The sequence below is a fragment of the Naegleria gruberi genome, assembly GCF_000004985.1.
Source record: "Naegleria gruberi genomic scaffold NAEGRscaffold_68, whole genome shotgun sequence".
Classification (NCBI taxonomy): Eukaryota; Heterolobosea; class Eutetramitea; order Acrasida; family Naegleriidae; genus Naegleria; species Naegleria gruberi.
In genome coordinates, this window is record NW_003163259.1 from 145,795 (window position 1) to 171,358 (window position 25,564).

At 33.6% G+C, this 25,564-nt stretch overlaps 12 protein-coding genes and 1 non-coding gene across 13 annotated transcripts; 9 read left to right on the forward strand and 4 right to left on the reverse strand.

The window, feature by feature from the left end:
- Positions 1-978: 978 nt before the first annotated feature.
- NAEGRDRAFT_81755 (uncharacterized protein) lies at positions 979-3,333 on the forward strand (the record flags this gene model as incomplete). The annotated part of the gene is made up of 1 exon (XM_002670676.1): positions 979-3,333. One exon carries the CDS (start codon positions 979-981, stop codon positions 1,447-1,449), a length of 471 nt encoding a protein of 156 aa, XP_002670722.1. The 3' UTR covers positions 1,450-3,333.
- Positions 3,334-3,567: 234 nt separating this feature from the next.
- NAEGRDRAFT_81757 (delta24(24-1) sterol reductase) lies at positions 3,568-5,079 on the reverse strand. Its single transcript, XM_002670722.1, has 2 exons — positions 5,019-5,079; positions 3,568-4,890 (listed from the first exon to the last, which is right to left on the reverse strand). Exon 2 carries the CDS (start codon positions 4,850-4,852, stop codon positions 3,608-3,610), a length of 1,245 nt encoding a protein of 414 aa, XP_002670768.1. The 5' UTR covers positions 4,853-4,890; positions 5,019-5,079; the 3' UTR covers positions 3,568-3,607.
- Positions 5,080-5,708: 629 nt separating this feature from the next.
- On the forward strand, positions 5,709-6,610 carry NAEGRDRAFT_59627 (uncharacterized protein). The gene is made up of 4 exons (XM_002670677.1): positions 5,709-6,062; positions 6,125-6,212; positions 6,256-6,360; positions 6,404-6,610. The coding sequence occupies exons 1-4, from the start codon at positions 5,943-5,945 to the stop codon at positions 6,583-6,585; spliced, it is 495 nt and encodes a 164-aa protein (XP_002670723.1). The 5' UTR covers positions 5,709-5,942; the 3' UTR covers positions 6,586-6,610.
- Positions 6,611-6,690: 80 nt separating this feature from the next.
- Positions 6,691-8,016, forward strand: NAEGRDRAFT_53354 (beta-tubulin; the record flags this gene model as incomplete). Its single annotated transcript, XM_002670678.1, has 1 exon — positions 6,691-8,016. The coding sequence occupies one exon, from the start codon at positions 6,691-6,693 to the stop codon at positions 8,014-8,016; it is 1,326 nt and encodes a 441-aa protein (XP_002670724.1).
- A 217-nt stretch (positions 8,017-8,233) lies between these two features.
- On the reverse strand, positions 8,234-8,304 carry NAEGRDRAFT_t693. Its single transcript has one exon. It is a non-coding gene; the product is annotated as a tRNA-Gln (tRNA).
- A 264-nt stretch (positions 8,305-8,568) lies between these two features.
- NAEGRDRAFT_74265 (uncharacterized protein) lies at positions 8,569-9,639 on the forward strand (the record flags this gene model as incomplete). Its single annotated transcript, XM_002670679.1, has 1 exon — positions 8,569-9,639. The coding sequence occupies one exon, from the start codon at positions 8,569-8,571 to the stop codon at positions 9,637-9,639; it is 1,071 nt and encodes a 356-aa protein (XP_002670725.1).
- Positions 9,640-10,175: 536 nt separating this feature from the next.
- Positions 10,176-10,600, forward strand: NAEGRDRAFT_83311 (uncharacterized protein). The gene has a single exon (XM_002670680.1). It carries the CDS (start codon positions 10,196-10,198, stop codon positions 10,553-10,555), a length of 360 nt encoding a protein of 119 aa, XP_002670726.1. The 5' UTR covers positions 10,176-10,195; the 3' UTR covers positions 10,556-10,600.
- A 206-nt stretch (positions 10,601-10,806) lies between these two features.
- NAEGRDRAFT_74267 (uncharacterized protein) lies at positions 10,807-14,295 on the reverse strand (the record flags this gene model as incomplete). The annotated part of the gene is made up of 4 exons (XM_002670723.1): positions 10,807-11,508; positions 11,553-12,441; positions 12,487-12,704; positions 12,859-14,295. The coding sequence occupies 4 exons, from the start codon at positions 14,293-14,295 to the stop codon at positions 10,807-10,809; spliced, it is 3,246 nt and encodes a 1,081-aa protein (XP_002670769.1).
- Positions 14,296-14,449: 154 nt separating this feature from the next.
- NAEGRDRAFT_81760 (uncharacterized protein) lies at positions 14,450-16,273 on the forward strand (the record flags this gene model as incomplete). Its single annotated transcript, XM_002670681.1, has 1 exon — positions 14,450-16,273. The coding sequence occupies one exon, from the start codon at positions 14,450-14,452 to the stop codon at positions 16,262-16,264; it is 1,815 nt and encodes a 604-aa protein (XP_002670727.1). The 3' UTR covers positions 16,265-16,273.
- A 1,703-nt stretch (positions 16,274-17,976) lies between these two features.
- On the forward strand, positions 17,977-18,983 carry NAEGRDRAFT_60953 (uncharacterized protein; the record flags this gene model as incomplete). The annotated part of the gene is made up of 4 exons (XM_002670682.1): positions 17,977-18,057; positions 18,101-18,230; positions 18,273-18,454; positions 18,501-18,983. 4 exons carry the CDS (start codon positions 17,977-17,979, stop codon positions 18,981-18,983), a joined length of 876 nt encoding a protein of 291 aa, XP_002670728.1.
- Positions 18,984-19,328: 345 nt separating this feature from the next.
- NAEGRDRAFT_81761 (uncharacterized protein) lies at positions 19,329-21,744 on the forward strand (the record flags this gene model as incomplete). The annotated part of the gene is made up of 2 exons (XM_002670683.1): positions 19,329-19,630; positions 19,725-21,744. The coding sequence occupies 2 exons, from the start codon at positions 19,329-19,331 to the stop codon at positions 21,742-21,744; spliced, it is 2,322 nt and encodes a 773-aa protein (XP_002670729.1).
- A 270-nt stretch (positions 21,745-22,014) lies between these two features.
- On the forward strand, positions 22,015-23,845 carry NAEGRDRAFT_74271 (uncharacterized protein; the record flags this gene model as incomplete). Its single annotated transcript, XM_002670684.1, has 3 exons — positions 22,015-22,236; positions 22,284-22,340; positions 22,394-23,845. 3 exons carry the CDS (start codon positions 22,015-22,017, stop codon positions 23,843-23,845), a joined length of 1,731 nt encoding a protein of 576 aa, XP_002670730.1.
- A 60-nt stretch (positions 23,846-23,905) lies between these two features.
- On the reverse strand, positions 23,906-25,330 carry NAEGRDRAFT_81762 (uncharacterized protein). Its single transcript, XM_002670724.1, has one exon. It carries the CDS (start codon positions 25,327-25,329, stop codon positions 23,929-23,931), a length of 1,401 nt encoding a protein of 466 aa, XP_002670770.1. The 5' UTR covers position 25,330; the 3' UTR covers positions 23,906-23,928.
- Between the last annotated feature and the right edge of the window lie 234 nt (positions 25,331-25,564).

Here is a 25,564-nt window from a genome sequence, read left to right on the forward strand (position 1 = left end):
GAATAATTTCTGCACATTTCTTGATGTCCAAAGATGATGAAAGTTAGATTTGAAGGAACGACTAATTCTTCATTACTAAGCAGCCTCGGTATTCCATATTCCTTGGTTATTATTTATTGTTTGGGTCGAAGAATCCATATCGGACCGAAGATACCCTGCCCCATTCTTATATTCCATAATGAGAATAATCTGATCATTGGCAACATTGAAATTGTAATCAAGAGTTCCAAGAATATTTGGATGTGAATACTTTCTATGAAATTCAAGCTCACTAATTACATGTTTATAAATACGTAACCTGAAAATCTTCTTTACCAGATCAGTCCATGTCTGGGTTTGCTCATATTCTTTTGACTATTGGAAACTCTGATTGCAAGATTGAAACATCACTGCATTACTCATACTTTTCAAAATCTAAATGTTTCTGTGCAATCGCCGACCACTTCTCAATCTTTTCATTAGTAACATGGAAAATAAGATGAATGGCCACAATTCTTCTTCATATATTTCAGTAAGTTGATCGAAACATGTTGAACATTAATCTTTGCAAGTAACTCTCTCGTAAAGGAATTGATTTCTGGAAAGGATTCTGCTAGGGAGAATTTGAAAATACAGCATTGAACTTCCAATTCCATCCTTCAAAACAAATGGTTAAGGAATCGGTTGAGAGAGCGAAAGGATTCTTCTCAATAGAATTGTTAAACTCAAAGACTTGCATTTTTAAAATTCGAGTTGTATTAAGCTAATGATTAAATAGTGAGAAAAATAGAGTTTCATGTGTGCAACTTAGAACATCAAAGAACAGTAGGTTCTTACTGCTAATTATTATTATTGATTTTTTCTGATTACAAAAAAATGATAAAATCGACGTGTTCTGGGTTGAAGCAGCTTGGATTGAATAAATTTCGATCATCACGAATAAATCTCCTCTTCCGACACCACTCCCCACTACTATTTTCTCAAGTCAACAACAACGATATGAACAATACACTCCAAGAAGAACAGCAGCAACAACAGGAACAAATAGAAATTTTACCCATCACAGTACCGAGAGTCGGAGAAGGAATTTCCACTCTCCAAATCACCAAGTGGCATAAACAAATTGGTGATTTGGTTGATTATGGAGATGCTTTGGTGGAGATGAAGGCATCCCAATTGTCGATTGATATTTATGCAGAAAGGAGAGGAATAATGAAGGAGCATTTAATGAGAGAGGGAGAGTATGCACATGTTGGAGATGTAGTTTCGTACTTGCAAGTGGAAAGGATGAATAGTGAAGAAGTGAAAAAGGATATTGAAGGAATCATGACAAAAACTGATATGACTGCGAAGAAGAAAATAGATTCGAGGGATTTAATAATTGCAATTATAGTTTTAATAGGTTTCTTTTTCGATGATTTTTTAAAATTGGTCATGAATTGCTTTGATTATCTTTTCAATGAGAATTAAGGAGGTTATTATTCCAACTATAATTGTTTTCCAAGAGGAATATAGTCGATTTTGGAATTATTAAGGATCCAATCTGGTCTGTTAATAAACAAATTAAATCTTACGGAGTTTATTAACACAGGGACAAACTCTTCTTCTATGTTCCGAATTTTGACATCTGAATCTACTATTTCTCGTGCCTAGCGTACAATAATTTTCATCAAATAAAGGTGATGAAGAATCCAATACAGGATTTCTTTCATAGGTACATTTACAATTTGGAGAGAATTTCTTAATTTCCTCACATCGATTAATGTAAGGGAAGAATCTACCATCACAAATAGCACCTCTCTTCTCACAACAAGTTGCACAACTTTCACCCTTTTCACATGCAACACTTTCAACATTCTTCAATTCGTAGAGTGAGAATTTGTGAGATGGTGGGGTGGAAGGAAGCGTCAGAGTATCATGAGTAAAGGCATATTCAGGATCATCCTGAGTGGCTCTACCAGCCATAGCGGAAATAGGAATCGGATTTGTATCATTGCAAGGGAAGAATAAAGAATTTGGACATTGTTCCGAATGGAACAAGACGTATAATTGTGATTGTGTTTGTGGTTCGAAACAATGAGGGAAATCTACATTATTTCTCTCAATATTTCTCTCGTTACCCACTGAAGACATGACACCAATATGTTTCATTAATTGGTATCTGTAAAGATAGAATAATCTATCCTTGAAATATTCCTTTCCATAATCGTGGAATCTATGGAAAAATTCCTCCAAAAGCCAATCGATAGGTATATTGGTATATTGTTGCAATTCCATGAAATGAATCAGTGCATTGAAATCCTTTCTTTGAATCATTACTCCATTCATACCAAAAGAAAAACGTATTCCTGCCCAATCTCTTCCTTCTATTTCCAGTTGTGTTGCCTTCTCGAAAATTAATGAAAGGTGAGAGATTGCTCCAGGACACATTATAAAATCATCCTCCATAATAACCACAGGAACATTTGATCTTGTCTTCATATTTTCATGAAACAATCTAATCATATCATAAAAATCGTTTGATTGTAACCTCTTCCTTTCCGACAAGTCGGAATTCATAAACATATTATAACTATATCGTTTGTGAATTAAATAGGTTTGTGACTCGTGTGTATTTTGTCTCACAGTTCGTTCCACTTCTTCTCTAAAAGGTTCTCCTTTTGAATTTAGCACCACAATACAAGGGAAGAATAGCCTTTGTTTTACTCTAGCTAGGGAATCGACTGTCTTTCCGAGATAATAGAATTTATCACCCTCTATTGGTGGTCTTGGTGCAGTCAGAATTAAAAACACAACTTGGCATCTATCATCCAAAATATGCTCTATTTTGTAATTGTTTTCATCCACTTCAAAAAGCAGATTTGTAGCAGGTGATATTATTGGTTTTAATCTAGGTTTAATCAACACTATTTTCAATATAATAATAAAAGCAAATAAAAACAGTATTTGTGAAGCAACTAGGAGTAGCAGAGATTTAGTCTTGGTAAAAGTTCGAAATAAAGGTAAATACCTCTGCTTTAAATCATATATAAATGTATTTATCATCTTTTAAATTGTGTTATTAAATTATATTATTAATGATGATGGAAATATAAATTAAAATAGGTTGCTGATAATATTGGGCGATGATACAGCAAAATGTATATGCTCGGATTATATTTCCTCTGTAAATTGTTCAGAGAGAGAAATATTAAATCAAGAACTTCCTGATGTTAAAGATGATAACACTCAAATCTTAAGAAGAATGATGATGAACCCAAAAATCCACACTATCCAGATATTGTTAAATATATCAAAATTATCCTCTCCGGTAGTAGAAGAATCGACGAATGAGAGAGAGAATATGTTCTTTACTTTTTTTCTCTAAATTTCCTTCATCAACATAATTTGCGATGTGTGTAACACAGAGAGGAACATCACTCGATGCTTGATTGTTTGTGCGTTTCATTCCCGCCCTTTCTAGAAAATCTTTATAAAACAGGTATAACGATAGGTAGTCGTTGGAACTGTAAGTTTTTGTAAAGTACAGATTATTTTGCATTGAAATGAAGATATGAGAGATACACAGTTCAGAACAAGTGTGTTTTTGAAAATCAATTTTTAATTAAATCCTAGAAAAGATGTGAGTTTAAATAATTCCTGGAATGAAAATGTACTTGACAGTTTCACAATATTTGTCCCAATCTTCCTTATACTTTCTCTTACATCTTTCAGAATCTCTGTGATAACGATGGATAATCATACAGAAGAAGAAGATGAAATAAAAGTATGGAATGAAACTTCCAAATCCACAGATCAAACCCCATGTCAAGCCCATTGTGGTATCCATAGTATAGTTCAATTTACGAGCATAAGCCCACCAACCATCAACCAACAATTCACTACCTGCCTTAGTCTTGAGACATTTGGCATTATCTGGCAAAGTACCATATGGCAATTGAGGGAAAGTCTTTCTTTCTCTGAAAGTACCATTCTTCTTCATACGGAATCTGTTACGTTGACTTTGAGCAGTATCCCAGAAATAGTAAGCAACAAAGAGCAAGATGAAAATACAGAGATTGTACCACCAAGGCATGTTAATTTCTTCACCCTTCTTGTAAATGTAAATGGATGAGAAACAGTAAACGAATGGAACACCAGCCAAATTCCAGTAAATCAACAACCAACCCCATTTTTCATAAAAGATATCCCATGATGATGGAACACATTCTTCACCCTTCATAATGGCATTGACATAAATTGTGTGGGCAGTTAACATGAAAATCATTGGTGTGGTAATGTATCCGAGTTCTTCATATTGTTTGGCAGCTGCAGAGAGTGTCAACAAGAAGAGCAAGACCCATGAAATTCTGGCTTCAGTGAACATTTTCAAATCCAAAGATCCTAATCTAGGATTCAAAACAGCTCCCATGAAAAAGTCATAGAGGAAACTTCCAGACAATCTGTGTTCATTTCCAGTTGCAATAGTATAGAAATAGGTAAAGATAGCAACAAGATTACTGAAAATAATGGCAACAGTTAAAATTGGAGCAAAATTATCATAGAGCATTGAGACTGGAGCAATTCCAGTAACATACAAGATACCAATGAGTGGCAATGTAATATACCAGACGTGGATGGCATTACAATTGTAAATCAACTTTTTGCCACCTTCATGTTCGAGTGGTAAACCTTCATATAAGTCACCAGGAATTAACCAACCCAAAACACCTTCATAAACGATGAATCCCATATAAATATTAAAAGCAGTCCAATTTGGTTGAGCAATTTCCCATGCAGCAGACCAATCTACATCCCAAAACCACACTAATTTAGAATCAGTAAATTCCAAACAATACCAATAATAGTATGGAATGATATGTGAAATTATCATAACAGCAAGACAACCTATTGGTCCACCAAATTCTCTGGCTGCCATATTCAGTAGAAGCAAAATTATCAGCAAGATACAAACAATTTCACACGAAACGAAACCGAAACAAAACGAAAAATAATTCACACCAATAAATATTCGAATCAACATTCACTCTATAACCTACCTTCCTCCTTCTCTTCCTTCTTATTGACCCTTGTTGTGGCCTTCTCTTGTTGTGTTGTTGTCGAAGCCATTTTTTTAGTACGCCAATCCATAAAACCCCTCTGCTACTTCTTCAGACGATTCAATGATAAAATTGTTTTTCGTTGTTGGTTCGGTATTTTACGATAAAATCGCAATTCCACAAGATACGGTTTCCGAGGGTATGTTTTGTCCTTTCTACAAGTTGTGGAACAGTGGGAAGGGTGTATTAATTGTGCAAATTGTGAAAAGTTTGTTAGCATTGGAGATCCTGCATGCATATTTGGAGATTGAACCCGTTCGAGTTGTTTGGTTTAGTTTTGTTGTAATGTGTTAGTCTTTGAAAGTGTTATTAGAAATGGAAACAATGTTTCATTTGTGAAAGTATAATTGTATTCGTTGGAAAGTGAGTATTTGATTGGGTTTAATTGTTATTCTTGAGTTCCATTCTAATTATTGAAAATATTCATTCGTATTTTAATTCTTGTTACAAAAAATTCCTCCCATGCATTGAACAAGTTTACAATTTTTGAAATTCAATCATGATGTTCTATTCTTCCATTACTTGCTTAATCCTAAAAAGAAAAGCACACAAATACAACAAATCATCTTCTTCTCTCAATTCGGAACATTCCTTTTCCGTACCAAATAAATCAATAAGAAAAAAACATCAAACAACCTTTCATTCTCTCTCTCAATATCATCAAAGCGAAAATTATTTTTAGCCTTTGAAGAAGAACAGCAAACAACAACACTTGTAAATACAAAAAAGCAACATACAGCAATCAAATAACAACTCTAATATATTGCTTATTGAAGTAACGTTTGGAATACAACAATAACAAACACAGTTTAAAAGAATTATTTTTGTAAATAGGAAAAGGATTAATAATTAATTATTGGAAGGATGGCACAAAGAAGAGTAATGAAGGATTTGACAACACTGCAACAAGTACCTATTGAAGGATTGACTGCTGGACCGATCGGAGATGATGTTTTTAGTTGGAATGGGTATATTGATGGACCTGTAAGTGTTTGATGATTTAAATGTTGGAAATAATTGTATTTACTTGTTTTGGAACTAATTAGGTGGATACACCATATGAAGATGGAGTTTTTAAAGTCAAAATTACATTTCCAACTGATTATCCTTTCACTGCTCCACGATTGAGTTTTGGTAAGTTTATTGAACCAGTTGAAAATTCTATAAACTTTAATAGTGACACCAATTTATCATCCAAATGTAAATAGTGACGGGAAAGTTTGTCTCTCAATACTAGACAAGGACTGGAATCCCTCTGTAAATATATCACAAGTATTAATGAGTAAGTATTCGAAATATTATTTTGAAATATTCACTTGTAACAGCTGTACAATTACTACTCAAAGAACCAAATCCTGAAAGTGCAGTTCTTCCTAGCATTGGTAAACAATATGAGGATGATCGTGAAGCATTCAATAAGGAAGCTAGGAAACACACTCAGGAACATGCAAAGAAGAAAACAGAGGAAGAGAACAAAGAGGAAACACAGGAAAAAGAGGAGAAATAAATTTATATATATTAATTAATTATTAATTATTAATTAATAATTTAAATAGGCAATTGATCATAAGGAACAAATATTAATAATACAAAAAAAATAGATCGCAACACCATGAGAGAAATTGTCAGTCTTTTTATTGGAGGATGTGGTAACAGGATTGGAAATTGTTTTTGGAAGGGTATTATGAGGGAACACAATATTGATACAAATACAGGAGAGAGGATTGAAGGATTTGAAGATGTTGAAGAAAATTTAAATATTTTCCTTGATGAGAGGGAAGATAAATTTGTGCCAAGAGTTGTGATGGCCGATCTGGAGGCTGAAACTATTGAATCAATGATTAAGAATGAGAATTTATTGGAATCAAAGTTTGCTTCCTTTCAAAGATGTGGAAATGGAAATTGTTTCTCTAGGGGAATGTACACTGATGGAGCTCTGCTTATTCGAAATATAATGGATCAAGCAAGGAAGAGTGTAGAACAGTGTGATTTCTTTGAAGGATTTCAAATGTTTCATTCCATAATTGGTGGATCTGGATCAGGGCTTGGTTCATTAGTTGTTTCGAAACTCAGAGAAGAATTCCCTGACAAAATGATGGCAACTGCTACTGTATTGCCATCAAATAAGGATGACTATGGATCTAGGTCTCTTTCACATTATAATGCTGGTCTATCCATGCATTATTTGGTAGAGAATACTGATTTTGTAACTTGTCTAAATAATGAGGCTCTTGGAAATATCTGTAATAGCAAATTAGGACTGGAGAATTATGGCTATGAACATATGAATAATTTAATCACTCAAGCAATTTGTGGTTTTACTAGTCCATTAAGATTTTCAGGAATTTTAAATTCTTCATACAGAAAGCTTTCAACCAACCTCGTTCCATTTCCAAGACTACACTTTTTCACTGTATCTCACTCACCCTTCTGTCTGGGTGATACTGAACCAACAGTTGAGGGATTAACAAGTGATGTTTTTAATCAGACCAATCTACTGATAAGTATGGATCCAAGTTTAGGCCGTTACATGACCAATATCATTACTTATCGTGACAATGAGCCGAATATTTCCATGATTGAGGAATATGTAAGAAAATTCAAAAAGGATAATGAAGCTATTTTCAAAGAATGGGTGCCAAACAATATTCACACTTCAGTATGTAAATCTATTTCACCAGATTGTCCAACCAAGAGCTCAGCAACAATGGTATCCAATACCAGTGCAATCAAAACAGTTTTTAACAAGATTTCCGACCAATTTACTGTAATGTTCAGAAGAAGGGCGTTTCTGCACCAATATTTAGAAGATGGTATGGATGAGATGGAGTTTACAGAAGCGGAATCAAACTTTAATGATCTTCAATCTGAATATTATGATGATTGGGGTGCGTGGTGTGAAGAAGAGGAAGAAGGAGAGTATGATGAAGAGCCTTAGAACTAATAAACATGAAGCAACATTTTCTTGCAACTCAACCTCTCATTACTAATTAAGCCAATTGGGGATTGATATTAATTTTCAAACAATAACAAAAACTTCACTAGTACTTTACTGTTCTGATCCTTCTTACTCATGTTAATAAAAACCAAACTTTCAAACACTTTCTCTTCTCCACGATTTGTCCAAAACCAAAATCATATGGCTCGCCACGTTACCGTCTCGGGAGGAATCGAACCTCCGTCAATGGATTCAAAGTCCACTATGCTACCATTACACCACGAGACGAGCACATTAAGGTTGATTATAATTTAGTTATTACACTCATGACCATTTTCAATCTGTACTGTATTTGCGTTTCATGTCCCTTTGCTAAATTACATTGTATAAGAAAGGACTTGGAACATATTGCCATTTACAATTCAAAACGTAGAAACATTTTTTCTTGCTCTTCCTCATTACTTATTAAGGCAATAGAAGATTTGGCGCCTTTAAAATTCACACTTTCAAACAATTTTTCACAAACAAAAAAACAACAACACCACAACCAATATGAACAGAAAGGCCATGATTTCACTTTCCCCACTTTTACTGTGTACAGTGCTGTGTACAGCCCTCACACAGGTCACACCCTCCTCACCTGACACCACAAATTATTATTTTCTATCAAGAGAGCCATCGTCATCAATTCTTAATATTATCCATCAAGAACACACTGATAATATTATAATAATTAATGATTGGCTTAATGATCTTGCCATCTCCTATTGTGTGATGTTAATTTACGCACTCATCATGCTAGCCATGTCCCTCCAGAATCATCTTTCCACAGGAGAGCAATTTCTCAATGATGAAGAAGTATCCTCATCAATAGAGACTCAACACACATCTTCTCAGATAACAACAGAGGAGAGTGAAGGCAATGATCATGGCGATAAGGAGGTGGACGATCTGAATATGAGTATGATCGAAATGGTACCCGAGATTGTTGAAGAAGGTGGCTCCCAAGATTTTCCATCCATTGAAACACAGAATCCTCTCACCATCTCAACTCTCTACTCCCATTCCAAGATAACAGAAGGTAATGATGATAAGGAAGGTGAAGATTCTGATACGCTCGAAGAAAGTTCCTTTGATTTATCTTACATTGAAACACCACGAAGAGAATCAAAAGACTTGCATCATGATTACAGTCCTAGTGATGCATCAACCATAACTCCAAGAAGCCAATCAGATTTGGATCGCTCAGACCTCAGTATTGTGTCCTCTCCAAATGATGAAGAATCAACGTTACTAGATTGTTCTCTCAATCATGATGATTTTGAAATCAATGAACAATTTACTGAACCACCACCATCAGAAACAACTTCTTTTGAAGAATTAATGGCAAGAAACCTTGAACGTATCACATCATTAAACAGTGAAGTAATGAATGAATTTGCAAAGGAAGCAAGTATAATCCTTGCACAACTTCAAGACATTAAGGGTTACAATAATGTGGAAGAAGTTGAGAAAGAAGAATTTCTTTTCAGCCTTGCAATGGAAATCTATGAAACAAGATTAATCAGAATGGATGTGGAGGCCCAAAGAATTAATCTCAAAATTCAAAACCTTACAATTTAGGAAATTGTATTGTATTTGATAAACTATCTTCAATTTTCATTATAATTTCATAAATTTGTGTTTCTCTTTTCCAAGTTTCATCAATTCCAATCGCTTCAACATATGGAGATGGATCAGGAACAATCCATGATGTTTGGCATCACATCCATCTGGGTCTTCTCACTATGTTTATTATCATGTGAAGTTTGTTAAAAATGTGTGTCCCATCTCCAACTATGGAGCACATGGAATGGCTGGAACACTAGGAACATTAACAATGTTTGTTGATGTTCTGGTTTCAATGATTAGAAGTGTCAAAGGTATTATTTACAATGGAATTGAAAAGTATCGTGTTACTTTCTTTTAACATATCTTTCAACTCGCTTCTGTTGTAAACTAAAAACGCCATTTGTTAAAAACGACACTTTTCAAAAATGTACCTACTTAAAAATCTCCAAATTTGAACAATTACAATATTCTTCCATAATTGTTCACTGACAAGTGTCAAATAAATAGAAGCTTCCACCTGCCATCCATCACTTTTTCACAAACAAAAACAAAAACAAATACAACAAACATGTCCTATCCAATTCCAACTCCATACGAATGGTCAACCACTCTCGATATTGGCAATGCTGAATTAAACGAACAACATAAGAAACTCTTCACTTTAATCAATGCCTTGGATGCCAAGAGAAGTTGTGGCACAACATTGAAGGAATTATTAGATTACGTTGTTTTCCACTTCAAGACTGAAGAAGATTTGTTTGCTAAGGCTGGTTGGTCTGAATCTGCCTCTCATAAGGAAACTCATGATAAGTTTGTTCAGGATGCTTTGGCATTGACAAGCGTTGGAGATGGTGAGATGCAATTTATTAAGCAATGGTTGATTACTCACATTTGTGCCTCTGATATGAAGTATAAGGGTGTTATTTAAATATTATCCTTTTTTGTAATTTTAGTAAAAAAACAATTTTGTAAATTAGTTTATTTTTTGATATTGTCGGCAAAAGTGTTCGAAATAGTCTTCCTCTGATTCATGTCTCACTCTGATTGTTCATATGAAATTGGAACGGTTATTAGAAAGCTCATCTAAAACAAGAGGTTAATGGACATATTAGATTTGTTTTGAATAAATGCAATTAAAGAACTCAATTAGACTTAAGTATTTAAAATTTACTGGAATTTTCAGGTTAATGACATTTTATACCAACAATTGATTTCTTCTAATTTTTTTTCAATAGAACTCAAAGTCAAATGTTCTTGTAAAGTTTCAACAAACGTTTCACAATTGCGCAAAGTAGTGTTTGCTTGATGGGTGTTACCAAATACTTTTTGTTTGATTACTGACATCTTACCTTTAACAAAGTATACCTTCTCAGTCAATTCATGCAATTTTTCCCACATTTCAGAATTTTCCTCTGGTTGACTGAGTGAAATCTGATTGTTACTGAATGTGAATTTTTCACTGAAGAATGTTGACCTACTCACTACATCATGTACATTAACAGTAAACACGCCGTCTTGGTCAACTCTGCATTCAACACATATTTTATGGTTAGAGGCAGGCTTTTGATCAATTTTTATGATTGAATTGGTTAGTAATTCTAACATTGAGCTAATTTCAGATTCTCCCTCTCTGAAGGTCAAATTAATCTCTTTCGTTTCGTCTGATGAATTTGTAACTGCCAATAGTTTTTTACAAGGCAAAGGTGTTCCCTTTTCCAGAACCTTAATTAAGGAATTATTTTGATATTCCTTAATTCGAATAGTTCTTGAAAGACATTCAGTAATAGGAATGGCTTGTTTTTGATAAAGATCATGAGCCAAGTAGGCAGCTCCATAACTAACGATATAAATTATGTCACTATTTTGTGGTCTAGTAATTGTCTTTAACAAGTCAACTCACTGTCAAGTTATTAAATCTTACTTACAACTCCAGGTAGTTCATCTTGCACCCAATCTTTCACAAATGGAATAAGAGATGATCCTCCAACCATAAGAACCTCATTAATATCACATCCAAGTTCTTTAAATTTTGAAATTAAGGTCTGGACCCTTTTTTGGAACGCCTCCTCACAATCTCTCTTAAATTGCTCATAATTCACAGAAATAATCAAAGATAAATCATTCTCAGGAATCTCAATACTAAAGTATTCAACATTTCGTCTAGTTGAACATAAGGTTTCTTTCAAAATTCTTGCCTTTGCACTCAACTTGTGTTTAACTTCTTTCTTTAAATTATTCAACTGAGATGTCAATGATTTTTCTTCGAGTGTCATGGAAGATGCTCCAAACCAAACAGGTTTAATGTAATTTTGGAAAACCAAATTATCAACATCAACACCTCCCAAAGTAGAATCTCCCTCAACCCATTTCACAATAAATTCCAATTGACTATCATGATTTTTACAAACTTGAATGAGTGAAATGTCCAAAGTTCCACCACCAAAATCAAATACCAAGTAATTACCTTCCCCTCTTTGAGGATCTTTCTTAAAATAGTAATAGGCAGCTGCGGATGGTTCTGGTAATAATTTCAAAACCTTAATGTTTGATTTTCTAGCTGCTTCCAAAGTTGCATTCTTTTGGAAAACTCCAAATTCAGCTGGAACTGTAATGACTGCTGGAATTTCTTGATCTTTTCTAAATACGGTTACATTTTCAAGAATTTTTTGAGCTACCAATTCTGGAGAAATGTCAAGAAACTTTCCGTTTTCAAATACGAAACGACATGTGGCAAGTTGGTTCTCTTGATTAGCAACTATTTTGTAATCTAATTTCTTTTCATTTTCTTGAATGACGGCCACTTGATTGTCTTTTCTATCCAAACATTAAGAATAGTCAAAGTTTCGTCAACTAACTTACCTTTTACCAATGATTCGTTTAGTTTCTGTAGCGTAGAGAACACCATTAACATCTTCCAATTCTCCAACACCAGTTTGAAATGATTCTCCGTTTATACAGCTTACATTCACAACAGAGTTTTGGAAATTACATGATCCTTGTGAAATATATTTCGTATATCCAAATTCATCAATGTACGAAACAATGGTTGTGCTAGTACCTAGATCAATACCAATACACTTAATATCACTCATTTTTTTTAAAAGAAACACATACTTCACATCATGCATGACATATAAACTATCACGTTTTCGAATAAACCCACTCACGTTTCGAAATTTAGAGTTTACAATATTCACGTTTCGAATCAATCTTTTAATTGATATTTTTAACAAACGAAACCTTATAATTTCTAATCATCAGCTCCCTCAGAATACAACCAACAGAAATCATACTGCCATTATTCAAATATCTACGATTTTCTCCCTTTTTGAATTTTGACAAGCTTGGAATATTCCACAATCCTCCAACAAGTAGTAATTGATTACTGTTAAATATTGGCATATTTTCATCAAGAGTTAATTCAGGAAATTCGCTTCTTTTGATAAAAACTGGTCCTTCAAGACTATCCTCTCCAAAAATCATTCTAATAGTTTCGGATATAGAAATTTCGTCATCTTGACCATATTGATACATATTCATCATGAGTTTGTTCATTTGAAATGTAAATTTTGCACTTCTTTCGTCTTTGATATCATTCGTTTTCAATTCTCCATTTTCATACCTGTAATTCAATTTGCAACGAACCAAGATTCGATTACAAAAATCTGAAAGTATTTTAACTCCACTAAAACTGAAGCTATATAATACTGTGGATTCGAATACTAGGGAATTGGAATCTTTCCTCACTATACATTGATAGGTGCCTGTACCTGATAAATTGAAAATGCTGAACTGAATGCTCATTTCTTTGAATTGTTGCAGAGACGTTTCGTCAGGTTCTTTTTTAAAATCTAACTGATAGAATTGAGCTACATAATATGAAATTACAGCCTCGTGCTCAAAACAAGTAGAATTGTTTACAATCTTACTGTCACAATGAAGCTCCCATCCGTATGGAATGGCTGTAATAAATTTCTTATTCGAATCTTCATCAATTTGTTTTGAAAATGCTCCAATTAAATGATATATTAAATTACTATTCAATTTTCTTTCTGGAATATTTGAGAATTTTCTGAAATATTCAATGGAAAGCGCTGGTTGACCTTCTGTGATCTCTAACACTTGTTCTCCAATCATATTAGAATAAAATACAGAGGTTATTCTTGTTGAATACAGATCATTAATTTTTGATGAACCAATGTTATGATAACTTGCTTGTGAATAAAAAGTTCCACAATCAATTCCAATAATTTGATGAATTTTGTATTCACTTTCCTCCATAATTGGTTCCACAGGGTTCTCATTTGAATTTTTCTCGATAGATGTTTGGGTTTCATAATTTTCAACAATTACTTGGACATCCCCTTCCAAATTTTCATTCATTTTACAATAGTTAATATGGTTTTCTTCTTCTTTTGGCTCCTCAATTGACATTCTCTTCTCCGTCTTAATTTTACAATCACTTTCATCATTCATAACCCATTCTCCCATAATTTCATTCCTCATATGAACTATTTTTAAATCCTTTACATTAGTTTGCTGAGTTCTACATTGTTTGTAATCATCAAATGCACTATCGTCATCCGTGCTGTGTTGACTCGTAATAATTAATTTTTTGATAGACCTTTTGAATGTTGTGGCTGATCTTTTAATTTTTTGAAACGCCATTTTCTTTTGCATAAAAAACGTGAAGTTTACAAAAAGTTGGTCAACCAGCAATCACGTAATCACGTTTGTTATTAATAGAAAATATAAAACGTGAAACCTGTGGAAATAATCGATTTTTGCAATCAACACTTTCTAATAATTATTTCAAAAGAAAATGATCACCCCAATCTTAGTTGGTATCGATTATGGAACTACCAATACCAAAGCAAGCATTCGTGAAGAATACATCTGTAACCAACCTAAATGCATTGAATTTGTAAGTGGTAAAAACTATCTTTCATCAGAGATTGCCATCAACAAGAAAGATAAATCTTGCATTGTTGGCTTGGAGGATGGCGAATCAACATATTACAAGATTGCCGAATCCAAACGATTGATTGGCAGAGCCTACAAGTCTGTAATGAATAAGGAAGATTTTAGTACAAGACTTGGTTACCATGTTGCAAATGTTGATGGAATGGCAAACATTAGAATCAACTCAACCACAGATGGTAGCAATGATGTTGAAATTATTGATATCGATCCAAGATTAGTTACTGCTGACATTCTTAAAAAAGTCAAAAAGCATATCATTGATACCAACAACTATCCAGATGATACAATTGTTCAAGCTGTGGTTACTGTCCCAGCTAATTATGGATATAGTCAGAAATCTGCAACAATGGAAGCTGCCGAGTTGAGTGGATTGCAAGTTCTACTGTTAATCCCAGAACCAACAGCAGCTGCACTTGCTTTCTTAGATTCCAAGAAATTCTCTGATGGTTATTATCTTGTAATTGACTTTGGTGGTGGCACTCTCGATCTCTCACTTGTCCATCTGGAAGGTAAGAAAGTCATTGTAAAGAAAGTGTTTGGTAACATGTTTTTGGGAGGAGGAGATGTCGATCAAGCCATTGCAGAAGTGTTGAAAACCAAGATTGACCCAGCACTTGAAATTCCAGTTCAGATTGAGAACATCTTTAGTAAGACTACAGAAATTGTCAATTTCAACAATGCTATTCTAAAGAAAAAATCCAAAACACTCAAGGAAATGCTGAGCGAAGGAACCAACGAAGAAATTTCTTTGAGTATTAATTTGAAAGGTTATAGTGGTATGAAAATTGTCAATCTGTCATTTTCCAAACAAGAACTTTGTGCAGTTTTGAATTCAAAGTTTAGAGAACCTTTTGAAAAGGTCTTGAAAGAATGTAAGAATGGAATGGAGTGTGAATTAGATGGTATTCTCCTTGCTGGTGGCTCATCTAAACTACCAACCATTGAATCTTGGACTAGAAATGTGTTTGAACAAGTTACAATTCATACACATGCACATGATGTTCAAACTCTTGTTGCAAGAGGAGCTTTCTTAGCAGCAGAGTCAATCAGAAATGGCACAAATCAACTAGAGAATTTGCAAGTGATGGAAGAAGTAACCGCAACCCATTTGGGAATTGAGACAAAGAATGTGGTGACTGATAAAGTAGAATTCACAACATTAATTCCAATGCACAGCCCTTTAAAAACTTCCTTTACAAAGACCTTTACAAACGTTGTTGATGATCAAGAGAAAGCGAAAATTAGAGTATTGGAAAATTTGTCAGAATCTTTTGAAGATTCTACTGAAATATCCAGTTTGGTAATCAATATCATGAAAAGAAAGAAGGGAGAAACCAAGATTGATGTTACTTTTTCTGTTGATTTGAATGGTATCCTTCAGGTTGCCATTGTAGAACAAGGAAGAGATTCTGATAATAAGCACGAAATCAAAACTACGTTGACCAATTTGTGGACTCCTGAACAAATAGAAGAGTTTCGTAAAAGAAAACATTTTAGTGTCCAAGAGGTAACTAAGGTTGCAGCACAACAAGTACCAAGCTTGAGTCAAAATCTTAGTAGTCAAATTCAATTTGACCTCTTAGATGAATTATTCAAAGGTCCAAATAAGCAAGTTCTCATTTTGGATACAGGTGCCAATAAACCATTATTATAAATCTTCAGTAAATATTCTACCAAACAATACAATAAAAAGAGCCGTTAGTGGATAGAAAAGCACTATCGCTAGCACAGTTAGAATGATGAAAAATACAAAACTAGAAAGGTCAATCTTCTTTTGGAAACCATAGGTCAAGCTAAACAATCCATTATCATGATAATAACAATCGTGCAGACCTTCTTTCTTTCGAATTATTTCACTAACATTTACACAACCGTAGCGATAGAATTTTTCAATATCATATTCTTCGTCAACATTTCTGAGTGTGGAATTGTAAACTGTTATGGAAACGTTTAGGTAGAGTACATCTGTGTATTTGATACAGTCATCATACCAATCATAATCCACACAACGTTGTTTCACATAAACCATACATTCAGATACTGGACATTGTTGCAATGGGGTTGAGAATAAAGTTATCAGAAAGAAGAGCACTAAAAACAACGCAATGAAATGAGCAAAAAAATTCAGTAACATTGAAATGAAATAAATCGTGAATACCTTCCAAGGGAAACGTTCAATATCAAATTTAGAACGATATTTACGATAGTAATAGGCATTATGTTGTTCACGCCAGAATCCTGATTTTTCAACTAGACTATGGCATTGTCTATTAACATGGGAGAAGGATGCATAGCCTGTTCTAGGAATGAATGTGAATACCACTGAAAGCTCATCAGAATTAAGAGGTCTCAGCTTGTTTCGAATATTATTCTTCATTTTTTTCTTGTTGATTATTATGATGTTTCTTGGCTTTACCTATTTAAATGATATTTAAAAGATAATATTAGTCTTCTAATTACAAGTCCCACCACAGGTTCCTGGTACAAAGAGCTCAATCAAAAAAGTACACGTTTACAATAAATAATTTGATTAATATTGAAAATAAAGGTATTAATATCTTAATCTTCAATATTAATAGAATACAATGGCTTCTCACACTAGAATGTCTTTTTATAGGACTTCATTTTGTTTAATTTATAGATGATGAATATCTAGTAGTATTGGGTTTTACATCCAACCCCATCATGAAAAGACTTTGATCCGATGATGATAAAATTTAATGGTGATGATAAATTTGCTCCAGTGCTACATATATCCTGTTCGGAATTTTTTAAAAAATAATTTAAAAAATAGGTTTGGAACGAATTATGGTGTTTTATTTGTCAAGCCTGTAGCTAAATTGCTAAAACCTTTCAACAAATTCTTGCGTATTTAATTGCAAATACTTCACCATCATCATCAATATTAAAATTACAACACATGATTGAAGAATTTAAATTAGTATTGGTTGGGTCCGATCCACCATGTAAATTTACAAATCATTGAAAATATTATGAAATTTAAAAATTCAATTTTTCATAGTATTGTGTATGGATTGGATTTGGAAATTGTATTACAAAATTATTGCCAATTATGAAATCATAAAGGAATAATTATGAGATGATCAGAGGAAAATTTGTGCCTTGTTGACTTTGAATCTCATACCTTTTCCAGATAATAAACATCATATTTCCATCAGAAAAAGAAAAATGCAAGATCTGTTGGAAAAAGCGCAACACCATCACGAAAAATTAACATCTGATCTGTTGAATATTAAAAAACAACATTTAAACAAAGAGGAAGAGGAATACGAAAAGTTTCGAATAACAAATTTGGCAAATATTAGCAATGTAAAGTTGCGGATGAAAAAGAGACGAATATTTGCCATGGACAGTTCGATTTATGGAATTTCTTGGTCTAGAGATTCATCACTGGTTGTGTCTGTAGCGAGAGGAGGAAATTTAGCAGTAAGTTTTCAAACTGAATGAAGAATAATTTAATTTAGTATAGTTTTGGAGAACTAGAGAAAATAAGAAAATCGCTGAAATGATGGTTTTGGATTATTGGACAATGTGCTGCAGTTTAAGTCCTTCTGGAAGGTTGATAGCAACTGGAGGAACCAGAAATGATGTTTATGTTGGTAAGTGATTGGAATATTGGATTCTAAACTGAACTATTTCAGATATTGTTAAAGAAGGAACGTATAAACAAATAATTACTCCAACATTTAGAAACATGAGTGGACACCGTGGTTATTTGAGTAGTTGTGAATTTATTGATGAAATTCAACTAGTAACAAGTTCTGGCGATGGGTATTGTATTTTGTGGGATGTGGAAATGGGAAGAGCTGTTCATTATTTCAAAGTATGTTGGAATTATTTGGAATCTGATTTAATTAAAAATATTATAGAAACACAAATCGGATTGCATGTCAGTTTCTGTAAATCCAATTGATAGGAATTTGTTCATTAGTGGCTCGTGTGATATGAAAGTTTGCTTGTGGGATTTGAGAATGAAAAAATGTGTGAATTCATTTAAGGGTCATCATTCACATGATATCAATGCTGTGAAATTTTTTCCAAATGGATTGGGTTTCGTAACTGGATCAGAAGATCTTACCTGTAAACTATTCGATTTAAGGGTTGAAAGACCACTAACGACATTCTCAAATGATGAACTAAATGAGCCAATATCAAGTGTATGTTTCAGCAAGTCGGGTAGAATTCTATTTGCAAGCCATGGTCCAAGTATTATTGCTTGGGATACCTTAACAGGAAAAATGAATTGTGAAATTGCCAAACTGAATATCAAGTGTTCTTGCTTGGAAGTTTCTCCTGATGGAAGTGCATTGGCTGCAGGTTCTTGGGATCACTTTCTCCGAATATTTGCTTGAAGCTATTATGGATAATTTCAGTTAGAAGGGAAGTTTGAATATTCGAAAGATGAGTGGAACTGAATCATCGTTACAACAGCTAGTTTTACAAATGATTAGCATTTGAAACAGATTAACATTGAAACAAAGCTTAAACGAGTGAATAATATGCAAAATGAAAAATAATATTGAAGCATCATGATTAAGGTGGAATCAAAGACATCTGGTAATGTTTCTAAAACATTCGATCTTCCATTAGACCAATATATGAATAAGAACACAATTTAAAATTCCGAATCCATCATATCCGTATGTCTATTAAAAAAGAGAATTAAGAAAACACAAAAATCAACTAACATTAAAAAAATGCCCAACAGAGGACAAGGAAATAACTCCTCTGCTTTATTCGGTGCACCTCCTCCAACATCATCATTATCATCTCTAATAACAAATTCCGCCATGATGAATAATAATAATTTATTGTTAATGCAGCAACAACAGCAACAGCAGCAACAAGTGGGAAATAAGGATCCTGCTACATCATATAATAATAATAATAATAACAATAATAATAATATTGAAAGTGAAACTAGTAATGATAACGAAGATAGTCAACAAGGAGGAAAGTTTGCTAGTATTGCCTGTACCTCGTGCAGAAAGCTGCATCGGTATGTATTCTGTAGAATTAACTATTAATTTAAATAATAATGAATAATGAATATTTATATGTGATTACGTTATGTTGATATTTAAATAATATAGTAAATGTGATAAAACTCTTCCTTGCTGCGCATATTGTGTCAAGACTGGAAAACAATGTGTCTATCCATCACCAAGACGTGGAAAACAATTTCAACAACAGAAAAAAGCAAATCAATCATCATCCGATGCTCATTCACAACTATTTAATAATCCTTCCGTGGAATCAATGGAAGGTCCTTCACTAACTATTCCTACTTCATCTTTTAAACACATTTCTAGTACAAGTTCAATTGATAGTCAGAGTTCAACCTCGTCATCGAATGATGCCTCACCAATACACTATACTCCGTATGATACCGGAAAGACTCAACATGAACTCAATTATAAATATGTAGCTACACAGAGTTTAGATATCTACTATAGTGTATTGTGTTACGGATATCCACTCATAGAGAGGGAAAGATTACAATCACTAATTGATGGAGGAAAACAAAAAAAGAATGGTCAAAATACGCCACTCTTTGTTTGGCAAAGTAAATTGGATCAAGAAAAGGATTATGGACTATTGTACACAATGCAGGCCTTGTGTCTTCAACAATTGGGCCACAAGGATATTTCTTCACAACTCTTCCTTAAAGGAAAACAAATAGTTGGTAAATTCTTTGATGAAGTTGACACGTTGAACATTCCGATTGCCATGAAGTTTATGGCTGAATATTTACTAGGCTCAGGAGAAAAGAAGAAGGCACGAGTGCTGACATCTACTATTAGAACAAATATTGCACCATATCTCAAAGGTAGTGGGCTCATCAACCCTAATAATATGGATAAGGACTTTGGTTGGATAGATAAGGAACCAAGACTTTTCCCATCTGTTCTATTGGAGAGTCAACTCAAATATTTGGAATTCTTTTTAACAGAGGAAGAATCTCCACAAACATTTATTTTCGAAGAATTGGAAATTTTAGGCCACAACAAGATGAAATTAGACCTCTCAAAAGTTGGACCAACCTGTAAGAACCTTAATGAAGAAAACAAACAAAAACTTTTAGCAATCATCAAGACGTATGAGTGTTTCACCGATTTGGTATTTAATACTTTAGCAAAGAAGGATGCACTTGTCTACCTGATAGCTCAACTCACAAACAAACAAGTTCATTTGGAAATTTTGCTAAACTGCAGTCCTCAAATAATGGACATTGGTGAGATGCTCAAAATTTCTTACCAAATTATTGAACTTACAAAGAACAACTTTTTCACATATATTCCTATTTTCTCTACCAAAGCCATAGTGCTGGCTTGTAGTGTTAGACTGAAATATAATAATCAAGGGCTGAATCCACATGGTTTTATAGATTTTAGAGATGATTTAAGAGCTTTAAGAGTGCTGGCTAACCGATTTACTCTCATTCAAAAGGAACATGCCCAGCTCATCAAGACAATTGAAAGCGTTTTATATACACAGTCGCTGACACAATCCCACAAGGATATTCCATTTGGCGGTCAACCATCATTCACCTCGGAAGAAAATCCATTCCAAGCCTTGTTAAATAATCCATCTTCTTCATTCTCTCCAGAGGCTGCCATCTCTGATATTTTACCACCTAACGGATACTATGATGATTTTCTGGATCATGAACATGATATTGGACTTTATTCCCAGGGTGATTTGTTTGCCAGCCATCTTTTGGATACTTTCTATGAAAATAATGTGTATGAAACTCGATATAGAAGAATGATGGAAGATGTTATGGAAGGTTCGGAGAGATTCTCCATTTCCATTCAAAATATGATCAAACAACAACAAGCTCAACAACTTCCAGATGCCCTCCAAAGAGCTGAGGGTTTAAAGAAGCTACGATTGGATTTGGCAAACCAAATGATAGATATTGCCAAACAACATAACGATATTCCTAGTGTTATTGAGGCTGAGCTCTTCAGAAGGCAAGTTATTGCTGCCAATGTCAATACACAACAAGCTATACAACTACAACAAAATATAAGAGACAATCATCAACAATTTTCACAATTCTTGGAAACTGATTCGAACTTTATGGATGAATATCCTTTTGAAATGTAAATTGTAAATTACCTATTTATTGAATCATGTAAATAATGAAACTGAACTTAATAAAACTGAAGAAAATTTCAGCATCTCATATTTTAAGGAGAATGTGATAGTAGTGTCTATTTATTTCAAATGTTTTTTAAAAAACAAATTAAATGGATCACAATTTTAACCATAAGCGCACATTTATTTCCTCTGTGGACTAATTAAAATCAGTTAGCGGATGAATTGATGAGAGGACATTAAACAGCCATCTTCCTCGCCAAAATTCAAATCAAAAAAATGGATTCATTAGAGTTTTCACCATTTAGTCCTTCATCGTGTCTTTCTCTGGGAGGAGAGGTAATACAAACGTCAACAACAAACACTGCAACAAGTAGTAACAGTCATGATTCACCATCAAAACTATCAATCGAAGAAGAAAAAGAAATTGATGTGGATAATAGTGATAAGGGAGGAAAACATCCGATTGCATGTGCTCGTTGTAGAAAACTGCACAAAAAGGTATGTGATGCTTCTTTGCTTTCTGGTGGTAATCAATAATAATTTAGTGTGACAAAAAGTTGACTGGTTGTTCGAAATGTGCAAATGCAGGAGTTGATTGTGTGGTAAGTGAATGAAAGCAATTTTCATTAATTTTCTTGAATAATATTCGAAATAGTATAAAACTCCTCAAAAGAGAGGAAAAGGAGCTGAGCTTTATGCTCAAAATCCATCAAAAAAGAAAAAGAAATCATCAGAATCAATCTCTTTACCTTCAACAGAAATTCAATTGGAAAAGAAGGGTGTCTTGACAGGAATTACAATGACTGATGTGTATTTTACCTTTGTTTGTGGAATTCATCCAATGATTGAAAAGGAAAAATTGAAATATTTTGTAAATAATTGTCTTTATCAATTTGAAAACAAATCAACAGGAGAGGAATTAATACTGGAAGATAATATTTGGATCAAATCAATTGGAGAAATGAAATGTTTATATGCTTTATATTTAGCATTGATGAGCGTATCATCTCAAATTGTTGCAGATTTGGAAACAGTTGACAAATGCTTGAGGAAGGCAGAGATAGAGGTTGCTCTCCTTTCAATAGATTATTCCACAGAGTTTTACTGGGCTGTTGCTTGTCATTATATTAATGTTGCTTACATTGGAGATGGGGATCAGTACAAATCGAGGTATTACCTTTCCAAAGTGAATTTTTATCTTGAGAATCATTCAGAAAATTCGAATCCATTTTACAGAGTTCTCTACACACACAGTGGAGTTATTTCTTCGAGATTTAGGAATGAAACATTCTCTTTACAGACACTGCTGAATGGAACAAAGAATATGTTTGAATATTTCACGAATCGTAAAGTGGAAGATGTGTTTCTTCCAGGAACGTGGGAATACATGATGAATACGAAAATATCTCAACAAAATTATTTACTATTCAAACAGGTTTCTGATTACATTTTCAAAGTGATTGGAGAACACAAATTTCAAGCTCAACGAAGTTTGACAGATTGTCACAGCACTGAATATTTCAAAATTCAGAGATTATTCACATGCATGTTAACAGAGGGTTTTTCATTCATGTTCATGAAACAAATTCCTGAGATTAGTTTCAATGTAATGGAAGAAATTGCATTGAAAATTACTCTAATGACAGAAAATGAAATGTTTCCATTCCTAGTTCTTGGAACAATCAATATAGTTGTGGAAACAACTGAATTCCATCTTGGTATTTGTAAAAAGATTGATCTAGGACTTAAACCAAAGCTGGGAACTGTCAGAACATCCCCATCTAAATCAGTGACTTTTGATTATTTCTCAATTTTAGAAAAAGATTTGAGAGCTCTCAAAATATTGGCAGCTCGATATAGAAGAGTTATGAAACTATATCCAAATTTAATTAGTGACATAACCGAACTTATAGAACGAAACAAAATGAAAGATCAAGTTTCATCTACTTTACTTTCCGTATCTGAAATACCTCCATTCTTTGCTCCACCACAACAAGATGAAATTCTGAGAAAGCAATTGGAACAAGCATTCAAAAGGCCAGAGGATGTTGATTCTTATTTTGCTGAGCAATCACTAGGGGATTGGGAAGAATTATTCAATTTTTAATAAAATATTTAGAAAACTTTGAAATCAAATATTTTAACAAATTCCATATTTAGAAAATTTAGAAATTACAATTTTTTTATTATTTATTTGAAAACAAGAACAACATTCTTTTCTGCAAAACCACAGTAAAGTTCTCCAGTAGCACTGTCCAAAGCAATTACCATTCCACTTCCAGCATGATATAAACCAAACTTGTAAGGACTATTCTCATTCATGAAAGAAGTGAGACAGGTTCCATCTTCCTTCATAGAATCAATACCATATTGAACACAATAAATCTTATTAGTATTTGGTTCAAATTGTGGACATTTTTGAGTGTAGGTTCTTTGCTTGTCAAATTTCTTTAAGATTTTTCCATTCTTGTTAGTTACCAAGATGGTATCTTCATTGATAAGGACAAGTTCGTTATTGACATTAATACCCATACAATCAATTCTGCTCAATCCAAAAACATTGTTTCCTTGAATGTTTTGTCTCAAAGTCTTGATAATTTTACCAGTGTCAGGTGACAAAAAGTCAACTCCTCCATTTTGAGCAATGTAAATAGTACCATCAACCTTATCAACAGCCATACTATAAATCATACCAGTGCCATCATTTTCCCAGAATACCATCTTACCATTTCTAGAAATTTTCACAATGGTTGATGCACAACATCTGTCAATAACATAAACAAGTGCCTTATCCTTGGTATCATAACAGAGATGCATATTATCTCTGTCTTGAGGTTCCTTGAAGTGATTCTTCAACATTTTAGTCTTTAAATCAAATTCAAAGAAAGTCCAACGATCAGCAACGAAAATGGTACGATTGACTGGATCAATTGCAAGACCAGCAACTCCAGCAAATTCAAAATTAAAATCTTCATTCTCACCCAAAGTACCAATATGATTATAATTTCCACTGAATGGAACAAAACCACCAGAAGAAGCAGCAACAGATGAACCAGAACCACCAGAGGAAGAACCTGCACTAGTCAACTCTGAAACATCATTAACATGAGATTTGGTCTTGTTTGATGAATTGTGCAATTTCAAGTGATTTTCACACATGTGAGCATTACATTGTTTACAATGATGAGTTGCCAAAACTTTCTCTTCATCATCAGTCAAACACTTGTCACAATTCTTTGCAGCAGAAACTTGACTTTCAATTGGAACCACTGAAGAAGCATGTGATTTAGTCTTATTGGAAGTATTGTGAAGATTCAAGTGGTTTTCACAAAAGCACATATTACAGCTAGGACAGGAATGAGTAGCTGGAATAGTTTCGTCTTCATCCTTTAAACATTTATCACAGTTTCGAATAGTGGATGCTGCAGATAATTCAACAAGATCACTAACGTGTGATTTAGTCTTGTTTGAAGTATTGTGAAGATTTAAGTGATTATCACAATAGTTCATTTTACATTGCTTGCAGTTGTGAGTTGCAGGCACAGTTTCGTTTTCGTCCTTCAAACATTTATCGCAATTGACAACTTTCATGTTTAGTTTCTGATATTTTTTAAAGTTTTTGATTTGTGTTTAAAGAGATGTGTTTGCTCACTTTTATACTTGGTTGAGAACCGCCCTCACACTCTCGACCTTTCAATTCTGAGCAAGTTTCGAATAGTTTCATTAAGAGACAATTTTTTGCCTACCAGTTTAAAAAGACAACCCAATGAACATGTCGAGAACACAACAAGGAAGAGAGCTTTTTTGGAAAGGGTGATATTGCGTT